The sequence below is a fragment of the Halichoerus grypus genome, chromosome 3, assembly GCF_964656455.1.
Source record: "Halichoerus grypus chromosome 3, mHalGry1.hap1.1, whole genome shotgun sequence".
NCBI classification, from domain to species: Eukaryota; Metazoa; Chordata; class Mammalia; order Carnivora; family Phocidae; genus Halichoerus; species Halichoerus grypus.
The window spans coordinates 162,886,219-162,910,638 of record NC_135714.1 but is presented as its reverse complement, the minus strand read 5'-3'; the positions used below and the strand labels follow the sequence as shown (position 1 = coordinate 162,910,638).

The window sequence follows — 24,420 nt, the reverse complement described above, 5'->3', positions numbered from 1 at the left end:
GAATATTCCACTGGGAATTTAACACATCCCCGATGAGCTTTTCTCTTTTCCTCCACCACCACCCGCGAGGTTTTTCACTTCCTTCTCTATTCTTTACCTATAAACAGCACCACAATCAATTCAATCACTCAGGCCCTAAGCCGGGACTGTCACCTCCCCTAACCACCTAGTCATTCTTGTATAAGTTCTATCTCTAAAATAATATCGAAATATGTTACACTTTGTGTTTCACACCGCCCTAAATAGTCCACTATATGTTTTTTGAATGGATACATAAGTGAATAAATTGGATAGGAAGATAGTAAAGTGCAAGAAATGATGGCACATAGTGCCCTATGTTAATAACTAGAATAGGTTTAATGTTTGTTTTTCAAAGTGCTTTTTCAGAACTTTCAGAGTTAACTTCATTCATTGTCATGAAAATGAACACCAGTTGACCTTTTCTTGTACGTGCTCGCCTTTCTTCCCCCTCCCTCCCTTCATGCGCATCCTTTTTTCCTTTCTTCTCTTTCTTGAGTCTTGCCTTTCTATCTGGGACCCTCTTAACGCTTCTCTTCTGTGCCTGGCCCAGCACCCTCCCTCGCAGCACGCTGGTCAGCTCCTTTCGCCAGTGCGCGGACTCAACCCCGCCCACGCGGAATCCGAGTCACGAGGCTGCGGGAGGCGAGCTGCTAAGGGGGCGGGGCGGGCCGGGGCTCCGCAGCGCGCGTGGGCGGAGCCGGGAGCACGGACCACCCCTGCTATATCCGCGCCTGCGCGGCGCGGCTACAGGGCCAGTCGGCACGGAGGAGACAAGATGGCGCTGCGGGCAATGCGGGGGATCGTGAACGGGGCCGCACCCGAGCTACCCGTGCCCACCAGTGGGCCTGTGGTGGGATCTCGGGAGCAAGCGCTGGCAGTTAGCCGGAACTACCTTTCCCAGCCTCGCCTCAGTGAGTATCAGACAAAAGACAAATCCTGTCTTGCTCCTTAGCTCAGTCTCTTGCTTCCATTCACCTGCTTAGCGGGGGAGGGGGCATTTATTTTTCCCTCTCTCATCCCACCTACTCTGACTCATTAGTCTGTCTCTAGAAGGAGATTTGAGTGTATCTGATGTATCTGATGTTTTCGTAAAATAGGTGGGCGGAGGGCAAGAGCATCGACGAGAACTTTTTCCTGGGGTTGGTGGGCTCCTGGCTATAGCCCGCGCTCTCCAACTTCCCTAGACTGGGGCACACTTGGGCTCTTGCTTCTTGTCTCTAAAGGAAGGCCGCTTCTTGTCACTTCAATCTTAATCATCCCCTAACCTCAATTGGATTTGTAGGGGTCGAGGGAACGCCCCTTCCCATCTCCTCCCAGCAGTGTAGATCTTCAGGGCTGGTCAGGAGTTCCTGCCGAGGGAGACTGTGTAGTGCCAACGCTGACGTGATCTGGCCTTTCGTTGATGGTCAGGCCCGCAGCCAGAGGGAGATGTTCTGTGGAGGGGCTGCTCCACAGGAGGACACCTTGATATCAGAGAAGCTACAGCTGAAAAGTACCCTGCAGGTCATCTACTCTAACCCTCTCATTTTACAGTGGGAAGCTTAAGGTGCTGGGAGGGACAGGACTTGCCAGACTTTAAACAGTTATTGGCAGAGCAGAAACTAAAATCCCCCCACCTTTTTTTTAAAAGTAGGCTCTACGCCCAGCGTGGAGCTCAACACGGGGCTTGAACTCACTGAGATCAAGAGTCGCCTGCTCAACCGACTGAGCCAGCAGGCGCCTCTAAAATTCCGTTTAATTCTCGCTGGTCCTTTTTTTTTTTACCATTGTCTCTTCATTTACTGAGGAGTTAAACCTAACACAATTAAGTGCAAGGCTATCTTGGGGAGCTGAGTAGCTTTGGCCATATTATATAGTATTATGTGCAGAATAATATCATATGCATGTTTAAGTGCTGTGATTATAAAAAAAAAAAAACCTGCCTTAATAAATGAGGTTTTAAGTGGACTACCCAGTAGTTCCAAAAGAAATGCCTTTTTTTATTACTAAACAATACAGTTGTGTAGCACCAGATCTCTTCACAGCTTCCTTCGGAATTGGGGATGAGCCCTGGAAATAGACTCTTTTTAAAACTTGGGAAAGCTGATGTTTCCCCAGGTGGTGAGACTATGTTTGCACTGGTTAGTTGCCAGAATGCCTGTTTGTGGGTGGCTCATTGGTTAAAAAGAATTTCAGATGAAGGGTTTCAGTCTAGCCGCCCTCCAGTCTGACTAATCCCATCCTGATCTGTCACTAGGTCATATGACAGCACTGCAGTGTGAGGAAGAAGGAAAACACAGTTGATTCCGTGGTTTGCTGAGATGTGCTTTTTACAGTGGGAATTATCTGAATTATCTGAGACTGCCTATTGGAGGTTTATATAAGCTGAAGTAAATGTTTCAGGAAATTAACAGAGTCTATAGATTTTGACAATTTTATACCTAACAATTCACATTCTCTTTTATGAATTGCATTTGCATGCTTTGCTTTTCTTTGGGTAGACAGACATTATTGGTGCTTCTAGGAAAAGATTATAAGATTATAAGGGTGCAGTAGTCAGTTTCCATACAATTATTCATTCTGTCAATTCGAAGAGTATTAACTGAAATAATTGTTTCAAAAGTACTCCATGATTGTTAACCCTTAAGGGAGATGAGTATGCTTTTTCAGTATTATTTGTGTGCTTAGCCAGTGGCTAAAGAATTCCAGATGAGATTCCTCCTGACAAAGTTGTTGGAATATAATGCTTAAAACTGAACCTCAGGAATCTTTTTGTATCCTCAGTGCCTAGCACAGTGCTTGACACATAGAAGGTGTCTTGTAATTGTTTTATAACTTGCGTTTAAACCCCTTGTTCTAATAGTTTAGTAGATTCTTAATGTGGCTGGAATCAGAGTAGGGAGTTGGGACACTTGGTTGAATTACTTTTCTGTACCCGGGTTATTCTAAAAAGCATAAATGATGCCATACTTAGACTAACAGCTAACTACATTTGAATATCATCCTTTTCTTATATTGCCACATTCTTGATTCTAGCCCCACAGTTTTAATTGCCTCTGAATAAATACTGATTAACCTCTTAATTTTTCTAAAGATTGATTATACCATCTTAGGTGGTATGTTATTGTAGTTATTTAATGTGTGCTTTTGAATGAAGGAATGGGACTGTTAATATTGGCAGTACCGCTGTACAAATTGGATCCTGTTTTAAAACAACTTCACGATACTGGGTCTTTTAACAAGAAATAGAAAATGAGATACGTAGCCTTAAAGTTATCTTGAGCACTTTAGTTGAATTTCTAAATTCACAAGGAAAGAAAACTTAATTGTTGTTTAAACTTTGAGCAAAGTTCAGTAATACATATTGAACTTTTTGACACTGAACATTTTGAATTAGATATTTTCCATTGTTCTTGAGACCTTAGATTAGAACTGACCTTAAGTTTCTTATTTAATAAAGCAGAGGTAGCCTCAATGAAAAGTAAACTAAAGGAATCATAGGCCTACTTTTTCTAGAACCTCTCCCTCATTGCCCACCTGTCAGGGTGTGGGTCTCTACTGTTCTTGCACAATAGAAGATGATTGCCGGGGGAGGTTTTTGTTTTGCTAATAAGGTGGAGGCTAGAGTACTGGATCTCTTGTGCAATGACTGTCTACTTTTCTCTCTGAAAATTTCACAATCATTAAGTGGTGTTACTAGTGTTGAACAATCTCATATCCTGCAGGAGGAAGAGGATGTCATCTGACAAAACATGTGCTGCTTAAAACCTTTGTAGATTTTGGTTTTGAAATATTACTCCATAAATATTTATTGCCTGCTTGATAGTTCAGAATCAGAGATGTAACTTTTTGGTTGTAAGATATGTTCACCATGTAATGTAAACATGTGTCAGTGTTGTCAGAAGTTCTGAATATCCCCTGCGGATCTAACTTCTCATTCATTTGGAAATTTTCATAAGAAGAGTGTTCATTATTTTGGTAAATAGAAATGTTTATATAACTTGTGAATGGGTTTTGACTTTTTAGAAGAGCAGCTTAATGTCTTTGGCAGCCTTTCTTGAAACTGTCCTCTCTGCTTTGGGCTGTTAATGATAATGGTGAGGAAGGCTGGATAAATAACTGTTTAGAGTTAAATGGTGTTTGATATTTTCTTTGCTCGTATTTTTTTAAATAATTTTATTATCATGGAAGAGAGCTATAGTTCCTATACAAACTGTCGTCTAGTACCTGTTTGTAATCCAAATATTAGGAACTCTGTCATCTATATTTTTTAATTATATTGGAGACTAAGTTCAGAAATATTATAAGGTCATAGAATACCAACCTTAGAATTAGGGGTAGGGGGGAAGCCAAACAAACAAAAAACCAGTTCTAAGTCTGGTTCTCCCCTTGAGTAATAAATTTCTCAGAGCCTTAGTTTCTTTAAGTGTGGAGTGGGTATATCAGCCTTGCCTACCTCCCAGCATTTTGTGAGCCTGAAATGAGGTAACCTATCTGAAGACATTCTGTGTAAGTGTGAAGCACTCACCAAATGTAAAGTCTGGTGATATTTTTATTTGGGTTTGGGTTTGGGTTATAACATTTATTAATTCAGTTTGTATATGTCAGTTTAATTTAAACAAGCATGTTGCTTAAGCTCTGATTTGTATCCGAAGTAGTCTCCTTGCATTTTTGTGTGTGTGTGTGTTGCAGTGAGGGGAAACTGCTGAAGTAAGCAGTAGTAATTAGATTCTCCCTTTTCTGCTTAAAAACTCTTCCAATGGCTATACTCCCATTAGAGAAAGATTGTTTAGCAGTAGTGACAAAATGTAGACACAAGGGAAATACTGTCCAGTGCATTGAATAGTAAAAATAGCTTACTTTTTCATAGCTAAAGTTGCAGACTCGTGAAATTATTTTGAGTAGTATAGCTACGTAAGTCTTGCAAATAATTACAAGAATGTACCAGGCCACAAAAAATAACCAGTTCAGTTTTGGAATTTGAGCTGCAGTACAGAGTTAAAAGAACAAGTGACTTTGGAGCCAGACTATACAAGTTCAGATCCTTGGGCAAGTTACTTGATTTCTGAGTGTCATTTTTCTCTTCTAAAACTTGGAATATTAGTTAACTCATAGATCTTTTATGGAGATTAAGTGAGAATTCCTGACAAGTACTTATTAAATGTATATTGGTGGTGTAGGTATTAATCAGTTAGTTTGAATGGTTATTTACAGGCTTTTTAAAGGCTATATACATTGCAAATTTAGAGACTTTTTGATGAAGTAGAATCTTAATAAAAGTCAGCTTGATTCACTGTTTCCTGCAAAAACAATGACTAGTGTTTCTTTTTCTTGGTCATGCTTTTGCTTGTGACTGGCAAAACTTAATAATTTTAAATGAGCTTGAATTTAAACATGAGATTCTGAGGCATCTTTGTTGTAGAGGTTAAAGTTAAAGGAGGTGAAAATCATGGTGGAAAAAGTAGAGAGAATTTTCAGAACCTGAAGGATTTTGTTGGTTACATTTTATTCAGAACAGTTGCTTCTAAATCTCAAAACTAGATCCTCTCCCCAACCTCACCGGCCCATACCCTCCTCCTATCCCTGACTGTTTTAAGTGAAGGTTTTGAGATGTTGTTTCTATATTTTTAAAAACTGGGTTCTAAGAAAACATGTTTCAAATGTAGCTCCTTCTGCATTTCTACGGAGCAATTTTAGAAAGTGATTGAAAAATTGAATGTTTGAACACAGTAAAAATGAGAACAACAAATTTTTTAGGGGTAGGAATTATTTTTAAGAGTGTTAGTTTATTTTCATACAATGGGGAAGATTTTCATAAAAATAAGTGTGACAGCTGAGGTTTTTCTATAAAGGGAACAAATGATTAATTCTTTTACATTACCATCCATTCAAGTAACTTAAGTCTTTAAATTTGTGACTTGCCTTTTATTATCTAAGGTTAAAAAAGTCATTTGGGAGTCTCTTTTGAGATAATTACAATTACAGATATTCAGGCAGATATTTGGTATCAGGTTTAAATGTCCTATGAGTATGAATGACAAGTAAGTGCCCCAGATGGTGCTTTCCTGCTCGCAGCATTTGTACCAGGGCGCTTGCTTCCTGTTTTTAAGTTCTTAAGCCCCTTGAATGGACAGACTAGATATATTAAATGGTTTCCTCATTCTTGGGAGTCTACATTTGTGCCAGAAATGTCTGTCCCAAGACCTCACAAGAAATCAAGCAAGTGAAAAAAATCTCAATTAGTTGACAGTTTCTTACAATGTATTCAGTGCCTTGTAGTAAGTTTTCTTCATTTATTTTTTTTCAGCTGTTCCGATTATGGAATTTAGTTAATTCTGACATTAGAATTACAGTCTCCTGAGCGTTCTGTTTTATACCTAATTACCATTACATTTGACATGTTTGTAGGTGTGGTAGGGTTGCAGGATATCTCCTTTCTAAAATGAAGGATTTGAGTAGAGCCTTATAGATTGGTAGTTTATTCCTAGAGAATAATTTGCAGTAGAAAATAGAAGCCTCTAAACTGACAGTAACATTTGACTTTTTTTTTTTTAAGGATCTTATTTGACCTCTGGCCTTTCATTCCATTGCCCACTCCCCTCTTCTTAAAGCTCTTTTCCCTGTAGTTTTTATGACATTTAATTATGGCTTTTTACCTCACAGATGACAGTTTCTCAGATTTCCTTTGTGAGTCTTGTCGCTTGTGCTTAAAGTTGTTGAGGCTTTCCTTTCCCTTATCTACTTTGCTAAGTGCCACCTCTTCTTTAAAGCATTTCCTTTTCTCTTCTAGGTAAGAACTACTGCTAGGTTTTTCCTCTGCTCCCACAAACCCTCTGTACACCTCTGTTACAGCCCTTAACTCTTCCCCCTTCTCCATATAAAACTGGGAACTCTTGAAAGGACTCTGCCCCTGTATGCCTTCTTTGTTTTTGTATTCTGGGTCCTTAAAACAAAGTGACTTATAGTAAGAATGCAAAATGTTAAAAAATAATAATAATAATGCAAAATGTTTTTGGTTGGATGAAGGTGGATAATGAAAAGTTGTACAGGCACAGGTATATTTTATAAATTCAATTAAATTTTGTAACTGTTTGAGTGCTCCATATTATAATAGGTGCCGTAGAGAGAGGAGCTTTTTGGTAATACTACAGAGGTAATTGTAGGTTGTTGTCCTGTTTGACTAAAGGTGATTCTTCTGTTTCTTTCTAGCATACAAGACAGTATCAGGAGTCAATGGTCCACTAGTGATCTTAGATCATGTTAAGGTAATACCACTGTGATCATTTAACCATTTATGTAAAAACATGGCATTAAGTCCTGTTCAATACACTTTAAATCTTATGTTATGATTTTTAACCCACTCTTTGGTCTGAGTGTCAGTGCTATATAGGGGATGAGTTTTTTTTTTTTTTTTTAAAGATTTTATTTATTTGACAGAGAGAGACACAGCGAGAGAGGGAACACAAGCAGGGGGAGTGAGAGAGGGAGAAGCAGGCTTCCCATGGAGCAGGGAGCCCGATGTGGGCCTCAATCCCAGGAGCCTGGGATCACGACCTGAGCTGAAGGCAGACGCTTAATGACTGAGCCACTCAGGCGCCCAGGGGACGAGTTTTATTTATTTATTTATTTATTATTTTTTTAAAGATTTTATTTATTTATTTGACAGAGAGAGACACAGTGAGAGAGGGAACACAAGCAAGGGGACTGGGAGAGGGAGAAGCAGGCCTCCTGCTGAGCAGGGAGCCCGATGCGGGGCTCGATCCCAGGACCCTGGGATCATGACCTGAGCTGAAAGCAGATGCTTAACGACTGAGCCACCCAGGTGCCCCGGGGACGAGTTTTAAATCAAAAGTCAGAAGACTGGATTCCAGTAGTGGATCAACTATGGATTCTGTTGGAATAGCTCATCTGCAAAATTTAAAAAAAAAAAAAAATTTTTTTTTTTTTTTTTGGTCAATCCTACCTCATAGGTTTACTGAGGAAAAACAGTAATATATGAGTGTGTTTTATAACCTATAGGTTATTGTATAGCTATATGGTATCCTATGGTTCTTGTCATAGACTTCCATGTGTTATAATTATTTGTTAATAGTATTTGTCTTTTTCTACTAAATTTTAAGGTCTTTGAGTGAATAAACAAAGTTACTTTTATCTTTGAGGGCCTGACACTGGTATTCAAGTAACAAATAAACAAGAACAGATTATCTCGACAGTGATTAAAACCCTAAACCTATCTCTAAACCCTAAACCTAAAGCAAAGAACAGTTTTTAGTTTGTTGTAAGGATCTTTAGTTATATATTGGTTTTGTAGCCACACCTATACATAAGAATTATAAACACTATTACTGTTATCATAGAAAAAGTGACATAGAATATAGACCATAACTGAATACCCTAGGGAAAGCCTCCTACCTGAGCTCTATGATCAAAATATCTTCAGAGAAAATAATTTATATAGTATGCTTTCTAGAACAGTAATTATATACTGGTTGGTATTGGGGTGGTTTAGGGGAAAGGCACACAATTACTAGTTTGTTGAGAAAAGTAATGATGGAAATATGTTTGGCATGTGACCCCTCTGGAAGCAGAAAATAAATTGAAAAACATTTCATAAAACAAAGGGCAAAATGCATTGTCTCTTCAGTTTTATACTAAGATTATAATTTTATGCATGACAAAGTACCTATACAAATTAACCTCAGGATTAAATGTAACAAATTTACCTCCAGCCACAGTCTCATACTAGTCTACAGTTTGATTCAAAGTCTCAATATAGTGCACTCAGTTTGTACAAGGTTTAGGCAGGTGCCCATTAAATGTCTTGTGAAAGAGGGGAGCCTACACTTTTATTTTTGAGGAAAAGATAGGAAGCTTTCTTTGTTTTTGTTTTTGTTTTTTTATCCTTTTATTTTTTTCCTATAGTCTTTATTAGATAACATTTTGGGCTCACATTTTAAAAACATGAAACTTTTTTGTTAGTAACTGTGTTACTGAAAACAATATTTGCGTTTTTTTTTTTTTTTTTAAGATTTTATTTATTTGAGAGAGAAGACGGAGAGAGACCATGAGCAGCGGGAGGGGCAGAGGGAGAGGGACAAGCACAGCCCAACACAGGGCTCAATTCCAGGACCCTGAGATCATGACCTGAGCTGAAGTCAACATTTAACTGACTGAGTCACCCAGGTGCCCCCAAAATATTCACGTTTCAATTATGTTAAGCACTGAGCTCAGAACAGAAGATATGATGGGGAACAGTGGGTCCTCCCCCAGTGGAGCATCACGAAGGGAAGAAGCAAATATAATGCAGATAAACACATACCTATTTAGTAAGTGCTATGAAGGCTAAGTGTGGGGTGCTATGAGAGTCAGTAAGGAGAAGGACTTTAGAAAACATCTTTGAGGAAGTAACTTTAAGAGTGTTAAAAAAGTTTCATTGAATGTTTGCTTGGGGTAGAGCTCCAGCTGAGGAAAAACTGGTAAATAAATTATATGTAGTTGTAGGAATGGTTTTATAACACCAGATTTAGAGTGTCTTTTTAACTTAAAGGATGAAGGAATAGATACTCTTACACAAATTGTGTCAGAATAGAAGATGGAGACTGCTACTCAATTCTTGTTATGAAATTGGCTTATCTTTTTTTTTTTTTTAAGATTTTATTTATTTGTCAGAGAGAGAGAGTGAGCACAAGCAGGGCAAGTGGCAGGCAGAAGGAGAAGCAGGCTCCCTGCTGAGCAAGGAGCCTGATGCAGGATTCGATCCCAGGACCCTGGGATCATGACCTGAGCCGAAGGCAGACGCTTAAGCGACTGAGCCACCCTGGCGTCCCTGAAATTGGCATATTTTTAATTTCCAAACCAGACAAAGGGTGGTACTAGAAAAAAAGAAAGACAGTTATCCTCACTTATAAGCATAGATTCAAAAGCTCTTAATAAAAGTATGCTCATGTATTGGAAATTAGCAAAAAATAATTATGTAAAAAATCAGTAGAATTATGGCAAAGTAGAATTTATCCCAGTAATACAAAGATGATTTGATGTTAGGAAATATATCAGTAACTTAGCTTAATTCAGCTCATTCATAGATTAAACTAGAAAGAGCTTATGGTCTTCTCGATAAATAAATATTATCTGATAAAGTTACTCATTTCTTAAAAAAAAAAGAAAGAAAAGGTCTCTTGTAAATAAAGAGTAGTAGAACAAACTTTTAACCTCTTAAAAGATATCCACCAAAACCTATAGCAAACAGCATACTTAAGAAGAGACTCTGGTAACATTCTCATTTAAATCAGAAACAAGAGGAGGATGCATGGTTGTTACCACCACTCTCCATCTTTGTACTTAGAACCTAACCAGTGCTGTGGGAAAAAAGAAATAAGGGTATAAAGGTATTAGAAGGGAAAAGGCACAGCTGTCATCATTTCTTGGTGATACAATTAACTAAGACTCAAGTCATTCAGTGGGCAAACTATTAGAAACAATGATGGAACACAGAGTTGCTGGATACAAGAATCAGTCTACAGAAATCAGGAATACTGTATATGCCAGAATTCATTATTTACAGAAAACCATAAAACTTTGTTGAAAGACATAAAGAAAGACTTAAAATAAATGGAGATTCCATGTTCGTGAATGAAAAGACTCAGAGTGGTAAATACATTGGTTCCACCAGGCAACAGAATCAGTGAGAGAGAGAGAATTAAGGTGAAAGATTTGGTGCAGGCAGAGCAATTGTTATCAGTGGAGCAAAATTAAGCACCCTGAAACCATTTCTTGTCACACTGGGTATGTGACTTGGTGAATGGTAAAAGCAGCATTACAAGTCAATAGGGGACATGTTGTGCTGCTTGGCAAGTATTATTGGGGGGTAATTGGCTTTCTATATGAAAAAGAATGAAAATGAGAAAAATAAAACTGCATACCACAAACAAAGCCAGTTGGATTAAAGGCCTAAACCTGAAGAACCTATTAGAAGACAAAATAGAAAACTGTTTGTATGCATTTAAATTAGAAGGTTTTCCTAAACAAGATACAAAAGGCACAAATCATAAAGGAAGATAAGTCATTTTATTACTTAAAAAGTTTTGAAACTTCTGTGTGATAAGATACCATAAACAAAATTAAAAGGCAAGATACAGAGTGGAGGCGCATATTTACAAAAGGGTTAATATCCAGAATCTATAAAGCTCCTACACATTAAAGAAAAAGCAGATCCATTTGAAAAGTGAAGAAGAGATATAAGCCAGTCATAGGTAATTAAGTCTGAATTGTCAGTGAACATGAAAAGCTGTTTAGTATTAGAAATATTAGGAAAATACAAGTTGAAAAGATGTTATTTTTACTTTAACAAAATGGCAAAAATTAAAGTTCAATAATGTAAGATTGGCATAGCTGTAGGGAAAAGATGATTTTGTATACTGCTAGGGAGATTGTAAATTAATACAATTCCTTTGCAGAGTAATTTGAAAATTTATAGAATGGGCACAGCCTGTATGTAGCCCACGACTTGGTAACTTGGTAACCTATACCTTAGGGAAAACACTTGGCCCAAGGAGCCGCATGCAAGAATGCTTTTTTTTTTTTTAAGATTTTATTTATTTATTTGACGGAGAAAGACACAGCGAGAGAAGGAACACAAGTAAGGGGAGTGAGAGAGGGAGAAGCAGGCCTCCCGCTGAGCAGGGAGCCCGATGCAGGGCTCGATCCCAGGACCCTGGGATCACGACCTGAGCCGAAGGCAGACGCTTAATGACTGAGCCACCCAGGCGCCCCGCAAGAATGCTTTTGTAGCATGTTTGTAATAGTGTAGATTTGGAACAACCTTGAACTCCACTGTTAGAGAACTACTTAAATAAAATGTGTCATTTGATTTTAACTACATTTGTTTTATTTTAACATTAATTCTAAGATGCCCATTGGTTCACATGTTACCATCTCCATAATCAAGAGTTTTACAATCAGTGGTGCACCATATTTTAATTGTGAGATATTTTCCTTCACATCACTCAAAGTAGTGATGTGCTTTTCAATAGATTATGTTGATAAAATGAGGTAAATAGTACCATAACAGATCTGAAACATAAGATCAAGTGAAGAAAATGAAAAGTTGCAGGATGATATATTTAGTATGTTGCCATTTATGTAAATAAAACACTAAAATCTATTTTTGGAAACCTGCATTTTAAAATAGTAAAAGTGGAAGCGGAATATATATTTGGTTAGGAGAATTTGAAGGGGGCGCATTTATCTTATTATAATAGTGATTATTGTATTTTTAATTGGCATTTTATCCCCCTCCCCACCAAGCATACAGGTGAGTACACACACAGCCCAGAAGCAGACATCAGTTCTGAGTAGTGGGAATATGGTTTTATTGTAAGTTTTGTGCCTTTATTTAGTCTCAAAGTTTAAAACCTATACACAGGAGAAAAAATTGCTGCTGTTTTATGGATTTAAGACCTTTCTCTCTACCTTATGCTGTGTTTACCAAATTATATGCGCCAGTCTAAGTGTTTTAAGGACGTAGACTACCTGAGGATGTTACGAACTCTCAGTATATACCTGTGTGGTTTGGGGAGGTGAGGGACATTTTACGTGCATACATGCTATGATAGAGATAGAGTGTATAGGGTAATTTGGGGAGCTTTTAAATATTAGTTATTGACCCTTTATTTTTTCTGGTATAGTTTCCCAGATATGCTGAGATTGTCCACTTGACATTACCAGATGGGACGAAGAGAAGTGGGCAAGTTCTAGAAGTTAGTGGTTCTAAAGCAGTGGTTCAGGTAAGCATCACTTTCAAAACCTGGCCAGTTGAACAAAAATAAGGAACGCTTCTTGTCTTTTCTAGAGATCATTGAGTAAGTCTCTCTTTAGAGATTGATTACTGCCTGTGGGGAGAAAAAAATTATTTTTTCTTGTTGTCTTGCCAAATGTTAGCCATCTATATACATTGTAGTCCAGTAGCTCCACTGCCACTGGTAAATGGCTTTTTTTTTTTTTTTTAAACAAAGCAGATAATCACATGGAAGGAGAGAGATGAAGGGCAGAATTTATAACTTATGGGATGAAACCAAAACAAGATCTGAGTCTGTTTCTTTAAATTGTCTCTTATAATACCTAGTTTTTAATGTTACCAATTATGGGAAATGCAAGTTTTCTCAAATAACATGTTCCCTTAAAAAGTAATCTAGAGCAAGGGTCAGCAGGATTTCTGTAAAGGACTAGATAGTGAATTTTTTAGGCTTTGTGGGGCCACCTAAGGCCTCTGATGCATATTCTCCTTCTTCATTTCTTTTCCTTTTTTTTTTTTCTTAAACCCTTTAAAAATGTAAAAAACATTCTTAGCTTGGTGGAGTTAAACTAGAGTCATGATCCTTGATCTAGAGGTTGGCAGGTTGGTTCATCACCATGGACATTTCTTTGTTCATTATATTGAAAATAGTATTTTATTTTATATGGGCTGAACAGACAGAAATAGTACTTAAGTACTTATGATCTAAATTCCTTTTGCCCTTCTGATTACTTCTCTTTCTCACTAGGTATTTGAAGGGACATCAGGTATAGATGCCAAGAAAACGTCCTGTGAGTTTACTGGGGATATTCTCCGAACACCAGTGTCCGAGGATATGCTTGGTAAATGGATGTTGTTATGCATTTAGGGCAGAGATCTGTTGTCTTTTAAACATTTTTCCATGGAGTCTTTCTTAAAAATTACCTATTTGAGTCGTAGTCCACTCTGTACTATCTTGTTACTGTTTCACAGGTCGGGTCTTCAATGGATCAGGAAAACCCATTGACAGAGGTCCTGTTGTACTGGCTGAAGACTTCCTTGACATCATGGGTAGGATGATAAATGGGTTTCTGTGTTTTGAAGAAAATAGCCTCTGTTTTATATCTTTGTCAAATAGTGATTTTTGTCATATTGTAAGAAGATAACCAATGCAGTCCATATCAATTGTTTTATTATTTAATAAATAGAAATCATCTTAAAATTTTATGTAAAATATTTTAAGGTATTATAAAATATCACTGTGGTATATCTGAAATGTAAATAGCTTTGAAATGTAAATGGCTTCTAAATTAGGATTTTTCTCTTATTTGCTATACCTTTATTTCATTTTAGGAACTTGTTCTGCTATCATATTTTGTGAGGCTACAAAAGACTAATGGGAAAGTTTCTTAAACGGTTTCAGATTTTAAAAAATAACTGATTTTTTAAGAGAAGAAAGAAATGGCTTGTATGTTGTAGTCTTAATGTCTTAAAATTTTCTCTTTTGGAAATGCATTAGGCCAGCCAATCAATCCTCAGTGTCGAATCTATCCAGAGGAGATGATTCAAACTGGCATTTCGGCCATAGATGGCATGAACAGTATTGCTCGGGGGCAGAAAATTCCAATCTTCTCTGCTGCTGGCTTACCACACAATGAGGTGAGAGCTAGGATCTGTTTGGTGTGAAATTTAACAAGGGAGAATTTCTAAATGCTTCAGTGTTAATAAGAAGCCAAATAAAAGGTTTTCAACAATACTCACTTGTACCCAGTACCCATTTCAACAGTACTCAATGTTATTGTTTATATACTCCAACTACATTGAATCTTTATCCAAGCCATGTCTGTCTTCTTGCTTACTCTTACAAATCTTTACAAAAAGTACAAAGTAGCTTTTTTGGGGAAGGTCCTTTAGAACATCGTTTCATTTATATAATTGCAATTCCAAAAAGTTTAGGATAAATGGTATTTTGTTGTAGAAATGTTATTTTAAATTTCAGCTCAGTTCTTTTGTACTTCTTATCAGATTGCAGCTCAAATCTGTCGCCAGGCTGGTTTGGTAAAGAAATCCAAAGATGTAGTGGACTACAGTGAGGAAAATTTTGCAATTGTATTTGCTGCTATGGGCGTAAGTATAATTTTTTTCTATTTTGGTATGACATATAAGATTGTTTATTTTATTAGAACAATGCAGAAAACAACACATAAACATCATTGGATTTATTTCTAGGCAGAGAAGTTGTAACTTGGCATTTTGGGTAAACTCAGGATTAAAATTCAACATTTGACTGCAAAGTTTAAGAATAATTTTCTTTATGCCCAAAGCAGGCTGTTTACTCTGTTGGCTTTTGTGAAACTTTGGGGGTGCTTGAAACTTCAAAAGAAGGAACAATGTAGATCCATAGATTAGCCTTCATCAGAAATACTGAGAATTTTTCTTCTCCCAGCACTGATGAAGTCATTGCTATTTAGGTAAACATGGAAACTGCCCGGTTCTTCAAATCTGACTTTGAAGAAAATGGCTCAATGGACAATGTCTGCCTCTTTTTGAACTTAGCTAATGACCCAACGTAAGTAAATAGAGCTATTTCTTTCTGTTCACTCAGGCTTTAGACCAAAAATGTTACCTAAGACAAGGGAAGTGAAATGTTACAGTGAAGGCAACATGGGGCTAGGAATGGGAGAGCTGTGTTTAATTAAATTCAGCTCTACTTCTTGCTGGTTACTTGGCTTTGGGCAAATCACATAAGCTCTGAAGTTCAGTTTTCTCTTTGAGAAAATACAACAAATAATACTTGTCCTGTACTGTCATTGTGCATTTTAAATGAGATGATACGTATAAATTACCCAGACCATACTGAGTAAGAAATCTAGCCACTCCCTTGTTTCTTCTCTCCCTCCCTTCCTCCCTGTTTCTCTCTCAATTTTGAGAGGAATATAGTCCTGAGAAATTATGGGCCCATTGCTAAAATAATCTAACTTTGTAGCATTAAGTAGTTCTTATATGAAAAAACATGACTGCTTACTTAACTTATTCTAAAGTAATAATTGCTTTTTTATTTATTAAAATAAATTTATTTACTTAAAACTTAAATAAATTTCCTCTATTTATTTACAACTTTTGAAGGGAGACTATAATTTCCAGAATCATGTTGTTTTGTCTTTGGCCTTTTTATTGGAGTAACAAAGGATTTAATGTTCCATTTCAGTATTGAGCGAATTATCACTCCTCGCTTGGCTCTAACTACAGCCGAATTTCTGGCCTATCAGTGTGAGAAACATGTATTGGTTATCCTAACAGACATGAGTTCTTATGCTGAAGCACTTCGAGAGGTAACTTTATTCTCAAAATGGGTCACTTTTCAGAGTTATTATGTCTGTTTACAAGTGTTCATTTTTCTTTAATCATGTTTTTTTAAGCTTCACCACTCATGTATTGGTAGTAGAATACCTTAATTAATCGGAAAGGAAAACAAAACTTTTTTTCTGTCAACCTAGTTGAAATGATTATAGGATGAGATTTAAATTATTAGCTTAGTTACCATACTGTCACATCTCTCTGCATTTAAGACTTGATTCTAAAAGGCAGCAAATGATGCAAGCTCTTTGTTCAGTTACTCTCCTAGGATGTTCTGTCTTTGTCCAGATTGTCAATTTTTAACGCTTTTCAGAATTTCATCTTTAATAATGTTAGTATTTAAATATATGAAGAGCATACTCCGACAGCACCCTTTTTAGAACTTTTTCCTTCAGAAAACTTGGTGTTTATTTAGGAACAGTGTTAAGGTTCTAGCAGGTACCACCCAGAAGTTTGGGGTGTTCATTCTAATACAAGTTACTGAAATCTTGAGTAAGTTACTCTTTTAAACATGTAAGAAGGGGAAAAAAGACTTCTGAAGGGACATGCTATATGAATATCTAGCTTCTTAAAAATCCCTGAGATCCCTCACCATATCTCACTCTGCTGCAGTGTTTTTTCAGGGAAGGACTTTTTTTTTCCATCCATCACAGACCAGTAGTTTTCTAAAGTAAATTAAAATGAGTTATTAGAAAAGTGCATATTTTAAAGAAGATACACAATTTACAAGCCTGGGATTTTTTTTTTTCCGGTAGATTCAACGGACATAAAATTATTCTGTCAGATTGCCATTAGAGTTTTTAAATGCTTATCCTTCTTTGTGTTATCTCATTGCCCATTAATAAAAGTTGGTCTGCAGACCACACTTTGAGTAACACTGCTATAGCATACTCTTTTGGAGGTGCCAAAGTAGCACCTAAAAGTTGGGCTTAATGCTTTAGGGTTCTTGGTGATTATAGATTAATGTTATATATTAATGTTTTATATAATATAATTTACATGTTATATATAATATATAATTAATATAATATATATAACATAATATAAATTATAACTATTCTTATTTTGCACAATGAATGGACTCCTGGCTCTGTGATCTTGGGAAATTATTTAACTGACCCTTGATCCCAACTGTGATTGGGGTTAACAACATTACCTTCTTCATAGGATTGTTGTGAGGATTAAATTAAATATGTAAACTGCATCAAATGATTCCTGGGATGTATTTCCTTCCCTTTTGACCTTTTTACGTAAATATGGCTTACATAAATATGGCAAGATTCATGGCATGAAATAGATCTTGTGAACTAAGAATGTTGTCTTAGTTTTAAAATAACTTCCTTTGATTTATAAAATTGCAAGCAGATTTTTTTTTCTAATAAGCTAATTAAAGATTTGCATTATGGTGATATGATTGTAGCAAAAAGCTTTTGGTCCCCAATTGTCAACATTTTTGCAGAATAATCTGAACTTGTGTTGCTAGACTTTTAAATCATCTTCCAGAGACAGTATTTAAAAGTAAAATTATAAAACTTTGTAATTGGGTATGTTCAAGCAAACGTATTCTAAGCTTTACTTTTCATATTCTGGTATGTGACATTCTTCTCCTTGATTTACTGTCAGGTTTCAGCAGCCAGGGAAGAGGTTCCTGGTCGACGAGGTTTCCCAGGTTACATGTATACAGATTTAGCCACAATATATGAACGTGCTGGTCGAGTGGAAGGTAGAAATGGCTCCATTACTCAAATCCCTATTCTCACTATGCCTAATGATGGTAAGTTTTTGGTGTTTGGATTATAGCAGACGTAATCATTGTAAGGACTTGATTCTGAGAACATCTTACCTTTTTGAGTTGAAACTCTTTTATTTTTTTCCCCAAGTTTCTACTAAAATTCCAGCCAATTAACATACAGTATAATATTAGTTGCAGGTGTAGAATTTAGTGATTCATCACTTACAGTACCTGGTGCTCATCACAAGTGCATTCCTTAATCCCCATCACCTGTTTTACCCATCCCCCCACCCACCTCCCTTCCAGCAACCCTCAGTTTCTTCTCTGAGTTAAGAGTCTGTTTCTTGGTTTGCCTTTTCCCCTATGTTCATTTGTTTTGGAGTTGAAATTCTTTTGAGGGTTTATCCTTTAAGAGTTTACCTTAACTAGGTGATTTGTATCTAAATGAAATCTTTCATTTGTAAACTGCCCATAATAATCATCCTTTTGTAGAAGAAAAACAATTTTCTTTGTAATTAGAATTTTCAGTTTTCATTTATTAGGTTACTATTGAGTGTCTGCTATTTGTGGAACACTGATCTAGATATAAGGAAATTCTTTTTTTTTTTTTAATTCACTCTCTAATGTAAGTTACTCGATCTTTTGGATTGAGTTGGGTATTTTTTATGTACACGCACCAATAAGTTAAGGTAGCTTAAGTGCCAAATGAAGAGCACAAATAGTAAATGCCGCAGGACTTTCAGGACAGAGTGATCACCAGAGGCTGGTTAAAAATGACTCTGTTTTACTTTGCATGTGAAAGCACACACACAGTACAGTACCTGTTTGAGTGTATGCTCAGGGCTGAAAAAGTCAGTAGTCCTCTTCTATTACTGCTTTTTTGTCCTGATCTCAGTGTTTAAAAAGCTATTTTACAAGGTATTTTCAGAAATAGTAATAACTCACTGTAATTGAGCACTGTTTTCAGTGCTTTATAAGTATTACCTCATTTGATCCTCATAGCAACTTTGAGGTAAATGCTCTACTCTGAGTCACAGGGAGGTAAAGTAATCTACTGAGGTTAAGAAGTGATAGTTTTAGAACCCAGACAGTCTGAATTCATAATTCAAACTGTGTACTGTCTCTGACATGAAAATGTTTTGTTCCAAGAAAGTACCTATAAAATTACTTTATGTAATTTAACCAACTTAGAAACATCTTGCTTTGTAGAACTTTCTTGGTGCCGCCTGCATAGTGGTGTTTTGCTTACCTAACATTCTTGTACTTGCTTATGAACTAAGAAGTTCTCTCAGTGTATGTTAAATTGGCAAACCTCTGCCAGGGAACTTCGTGTTTAAAATGGAGTTTTATTTATATTTTGGGGGGAAATAACTAGGAGAAATGGTAATTTTTCTGAATGCAGCTAATTTACCTTATGTGCCAATACATGTCTAACTGTGCTGCAGCTCAGTAAATGAAACCATCCAATATGATAATCGCCAGCTACATTTGGCTATTTAAATTCTAAAGTTCATTAAAATTAGATAAAATTTGAAATAAAGTTTTCAGTTACAATAGCCACATTTCAGATTCTCAATAGCCACATTTGGCTGGTGGGCTACCATATTGGACAGCACAGATACAGAACTTTTCTGTTATCACAAAAAATTACTTTAAAGAGCACTGTCTTATATAATTCTATAGGTAATGCACACTGACTTCCTGTGATTTGTTTATATGATATGGACACTTTAACTAATGTCAGATGTCTTCCTCTGGTAGATATCACTCACCCCATCCCTGACTTGACTGGATATATTACAGAGGGGCAGATCTACGTGGACAGACAGCTGCACAATAGACAGGTATTTGACATTTAAGCAATGCTGTAAAGCTTACACATCTACTCTTCAGTTACTCTTTAGTGATTAGTGACTTTGACTTTGCTCTTAGGAATTATTTTGTTAGAAAATATCAGCTTGTTTTTCATATGGTTATATAATTGTCATCTCTGTATACCAAGATCCTGTTGTGAGTAAGAGTGCCAGTATTTAAGATTTAAGTTTCCACTTTTCTTTATTGTGCCTTAAAATGGAGTCAGTGGTCTCAAAGAATTTTTTGGGATATTCTATGCCATAATAATATCTACCAGTCTTATTAGTAATACAAAAATACGTTTTTTCTATTTTTTTTCGTGATGTATAGTTGACATATTAGCTTTAGGTGTACAAAGTAATGATTTTATACTGATACATATTGCAAAATGATCACTGTAAGTCCAGTTAACATCCATCAATACACATAATTACAAAATACTTTTTCCTTATGATGAGAACTTTTAAATCCACTCACCTAGCCACTTTCAAATATGCAATACAGTATTATACATACTATAGTCACAATGCTCTGGATTATATCTTTATGACTTAATTCATTTTGTAACTGGAGGTTTGTACGTTTTGACCCCCTTCACCCATTTTGCCCAGCCCCCATCTCAGGCAGCCACCTGTCTACTCTATCCATAAACTCATGGGTTTTTGGTATTTTAGGTTCCACATAGAAGTGAGATCATAATAGTATTTATCTTTTTCTATGTAACTTAATGTCACTTAGGATAATCCCCTCAAGGCGCACCCATGTCGGTAAATGACAAGATACCTTTTTTTTTTAAATGACTGAATAATCAAAAAGAGATTGATGGTCCTGTAACAGATGCCGGCTTCTAAAATCAACTTTTAGGAGGAAATACTTACTGTTAATCTTTTTACTTGGTTTGTGATATATGAGCCAGAGCTCAGAGGCTGTTTAGATTTGATACTCCAGGCAAATGTTGAAAATCTAGTTTTTCAGTATCATCTTGTACTGTTTTTTGCAGACTTCACTTTCTGAGTTTGATACTCAAAAGAAATACTATGCCATGAAGTCTCACTTCATTTTCTAACTAGGAGAAGATACTAGAACTCCTCTAGGAAATAAATAGAAGTTTTATGTAATTTAAGAGATAATAATGAGTTTCAAAATGCTTCTTTACTACTGGTAAATCTTGAATTTTGTACTTAAATGTATTTTTTCTCTTATGTTCTATGTAAGATTTACCCGCCTATTAATGTGCTGCCCTCATTATCACGGTTAATGAAGTCTGCTATTGGAGAAGGTATGACCAGAAAGGATCATGCCGATGTATCTAACCAGCTGGTATGTATATCCTCTCAAGGATGGTGTTTAAAGAAATGAACACCTTTCTTGGTCCATTCTTTTTGCTGTCTTACACCTCTTATCTTTCTCCCATATCATTGTACTTATCCCCCATCCAAGTAGAATTTTAGTATAGGTTACATGTGGAAGATACAATCATTCATTAGAACCAAACCCAGTCTTCTTTTTTTTATAAGGATAGATGCTGATAACCAAGATTAAAAATCATTTGCTTGAAACCCACATCTAATGCTATACAAGATAGTTTCTAAATTAAAAACAAACCAAGCCATAAGGCCATTTTAGGTTTTTATTAGTAACCATAATAATAATTACAGAATATTCCTAAAAAGATACTCGAATTTCTTACTTAAGAAATTAAGCAATCATCAGAACACTCAGGGATACAGCTTTATATATTCTATGAAATCCTTGGTTTCTGTAGCTTTTTTGTTTTTAGATTTTATTTACTTATTTGACAGAGAGAGCCAGAGAGCACGAGCAGCAGGGTGGGGCAGAGGGAGAGGGAGAAGCAGGCTCCGCACTGAGCAGGGAGCCCAATGCGGGGCTCGATCCCAGGATCTCGGGATCACGACCTTAGCCAAAGGCATACTCTTAACCAACTGAGCCACCCAGATGCCCCATAATCCTTGGTTTCTGTAGTTGTATGAGATTGTGCACCAAGCACAAATAAAGAAAAGTACCTTTGACCTTAAAGTAAAAAAGGTAAATCTACTCCTGCTGCAAATATTTTTCTTGAACTTCGAGATGGATTTCTCTGTGGTATGAGTTCTGACTTTCAAATGCTCTATAAAATGCAAGCTCATTAACATATTGAGGAAGTATATTTTTTAGTGTTAGTAGTGCCTGTGGACTGCATGCCTGAAGACTCCTTTCTCGATGAGACTACTTTATAATAAAATCTGATAATTTCATAGGAACTTTATGTGAATTTTGTTTGTAAATAATGTGAAATTCCTTCTGTGGTCTCTTACGAAGATAGCTACAGAAATACTCTTAATTTATAGCCCAGATTACTTTTAACATTTATAAAATCTTATCTGTGTTCATATAAATATTTTTTTTCTCCTTAGTATGCATGTTATGCTATTGGTAAGGATGTACAAGCCATGAAAGCCGTTGTTGGAGAAGAAGCCCTAACCTCAGATGATCTTCTTTACTTGGAATTTCTGCAGAAGTTTGAGAGGAACTTCATTGCTCAGGGTAAGATGACTGTTTTCTTACAAACATAATTTTGAAGACTTCTTTCCCAATCTGAGAGAATTTACATTGATCTGTACATGATTTTCCTTCTGATTAGAGAAGAGGTTCTTCCAGCTGCCTGTCATGTCTTTTTGCCATTAGCCCTCTGGCTCCTTCCTCTCTGCCTTCAAGTCCATTATCCATTTAGCTCCCATCTGAATTTTTCTCTTCCTTACGCCTGGCCTTCTGCTCTGCCGCCTCCATTGCCGGTTCTCCTTCCTCCTCACCTCTCTGCAATGATCTTCTCATGCTTTGGGAGTTTGGGGCTTTTGTGATTCACTTAATTTCATCTCCTTTTCTGCTCCTTCATTGTTTATGTTCTTAAAGGCCTAGCTCCCTGTTCTTTCTGTGCTTCCCCCTTCCTCCCCCAGCTTTGACTTTTTCCCTCTGCTGTTGACTAAATTGCTGTGTATGACCCTTATCCTTTTTCTGAAGCTCTAAATCCCACATTAACAACTAGGATACTTTTGTTTATGCTGCCATCTCCTCAGGCTCAGCATGGTCAGAACCCGAAGTTTTTTTTTTTAAGCTGACCACCTGCTTAGCAATTCCCTTTTCAGTTTGTCTGCCTCTTGCATGAGCATTGTCTTACTTAGCCCAAGCTCAGTAATTGGGCATTATTTATAACTTTATTCATTTATTCTCCAGTGACCAAATATTTACCAATTTCTGTTGTTCTTATTTAGAATATCCTATTCTGGTTTCATTTCTATTACAGTACCTTAGTCCAGTGTTTCTCAAATTTTAATATGCTTTTGAATCAACAGGAGATCTTGTTAAATTGTAGGTTCTGATTCGGTAGAACTGGATGGGGCCAGAGATTCTTCATCTGGACAGGTTCTTGGATGATGTGGAAAGCTACTGATCTCTGACCAACTTTGAGTCTTAAGGCCTGGTCCAAACCCTTGTCCCATCATCTTGGTCATTAGTGCCAGCTTTTTCACCATTCTTCCCGACTCCCTATATCCCTCTGATATTTGCCAGAATAAATTTATTACTAATTGTATTGATTGTCCCTCTAGTAAAAAGGCTGTAACGGTTTTCATTACATAGCCCATGTTCAATTTTCGAGCTGTTTTGGTTGGTCTCTCCCTTGCCACTATTTCTGACCTCAGTGGTACTCAACACAGATCTGTTAACTTTGGAATAATGCATCATGCACACTACACTCTTCTATTTATCTGATGCATTTCTTACTAACACCAAACCCCCAAAAATAATGTATAATTCTTTTTAGTGCAGAACCATAATACCTTAAAAAGATAAAAAATGAAGTTCTTCTGGTAGAGAATATAACCCAGAACTCCAGCCACTCTGATTCCTTAGTTAAGAAATCAAATTTTATTTGCAGGATAAGAATGACTCTACTACTAAAAATAATTAGTAACAACTTTGGAAAACAACTGACCTATTCAAGGTGTTCAGTTGACATTTAAGGTTTTCTAAGTGTCTGTACTACCTTCCCTCTCACATTCATCCTCTGTTGCTGGAAAACCGCATTTCTCAGTAATCCATAGACAAAACACTGGGTCTAATTTCCATTGCTCCAAGTATTTAGATCCTACCCAGTTGTCCACAGAGTTGTCCCACACACGCTAGATTGCCCAGTGCCTCTAGCCTGCAGGCCTCTCCCTTTTTTCTGATTCCTGATGGTATTTACTCTCTGTACCCTCACTTACACATTCGGTTGCATCCAGTGTTAGGAGACCTAACTGCTTTGTGTCTCTCTCTCTCTCTTTTTTTTGGTAATACTTGATGCTCACAGTAGTCATATAGTGAAATAAATAATAACACTGAAAAGTTGGAAGTAGTTTGCCTTTACTCATTTGACTTCAATTTTTTCTAAGGTCCTTATGAAAACCGCACTGTCTATGAGACTTTGGACATTGGCTGGCAACTGCTCCGAATCTTCCCCAAAGAAATGCTGAAGAGGATCCCTCAGAGCACCCTGAGTGAATTTTACCCTCGAGACTCTGCAAAGCATTAGCTGCTACTTCATCGCTGGCTCGATACACTTGTGAAATACTGGTTCTGTTTTCTTTATTCCTTTCGCACTCCCCCATTCCCCCATCTTTGTGTTGAAGTTTACCTTGTTACCCTGTAATTAAAAACAAAGACTAGGTAA

At 36.7% G+C, this 24,420-nt stretch overlaps 1 protein-coding gene across 1 annotated transcript; it reads left to right on the top strand.

Annotated features, from left to right (window-relative positions):
* Positions 1-754: 754 nt before the first annotated feature.
* ATP6V1B2 (ATPase H+ transporting V1 subunit B2) lies at positions 755-24,420 on the top strand. The gene is made up of 14 exons (XM_036064762.2): positions 755-932; positions 7,210-7,265; positions 12,684-12,782; positions 13,539-13,632; positions 13,763-13,840; positions 14,289-14,428; positions 14,795-14,896; positions 15,241-15,338; positions 15,978-16,101; positions 17,750-17,900; positions 19,620-19,702; positions 20,928-21,032; positions 22,127-22,256; positions 24,143-24,420. The coding sequence occupies exons 1-14, from the start codon at positions 797-799 to the stop codon at positions 24,280-24,282; spliced, it is 1,536 nt and encodes a 511-aa protein (XP_035920655.1). The 5' UTR covers positions 755-796; the 3' UTR covers positions 24,283-24,420.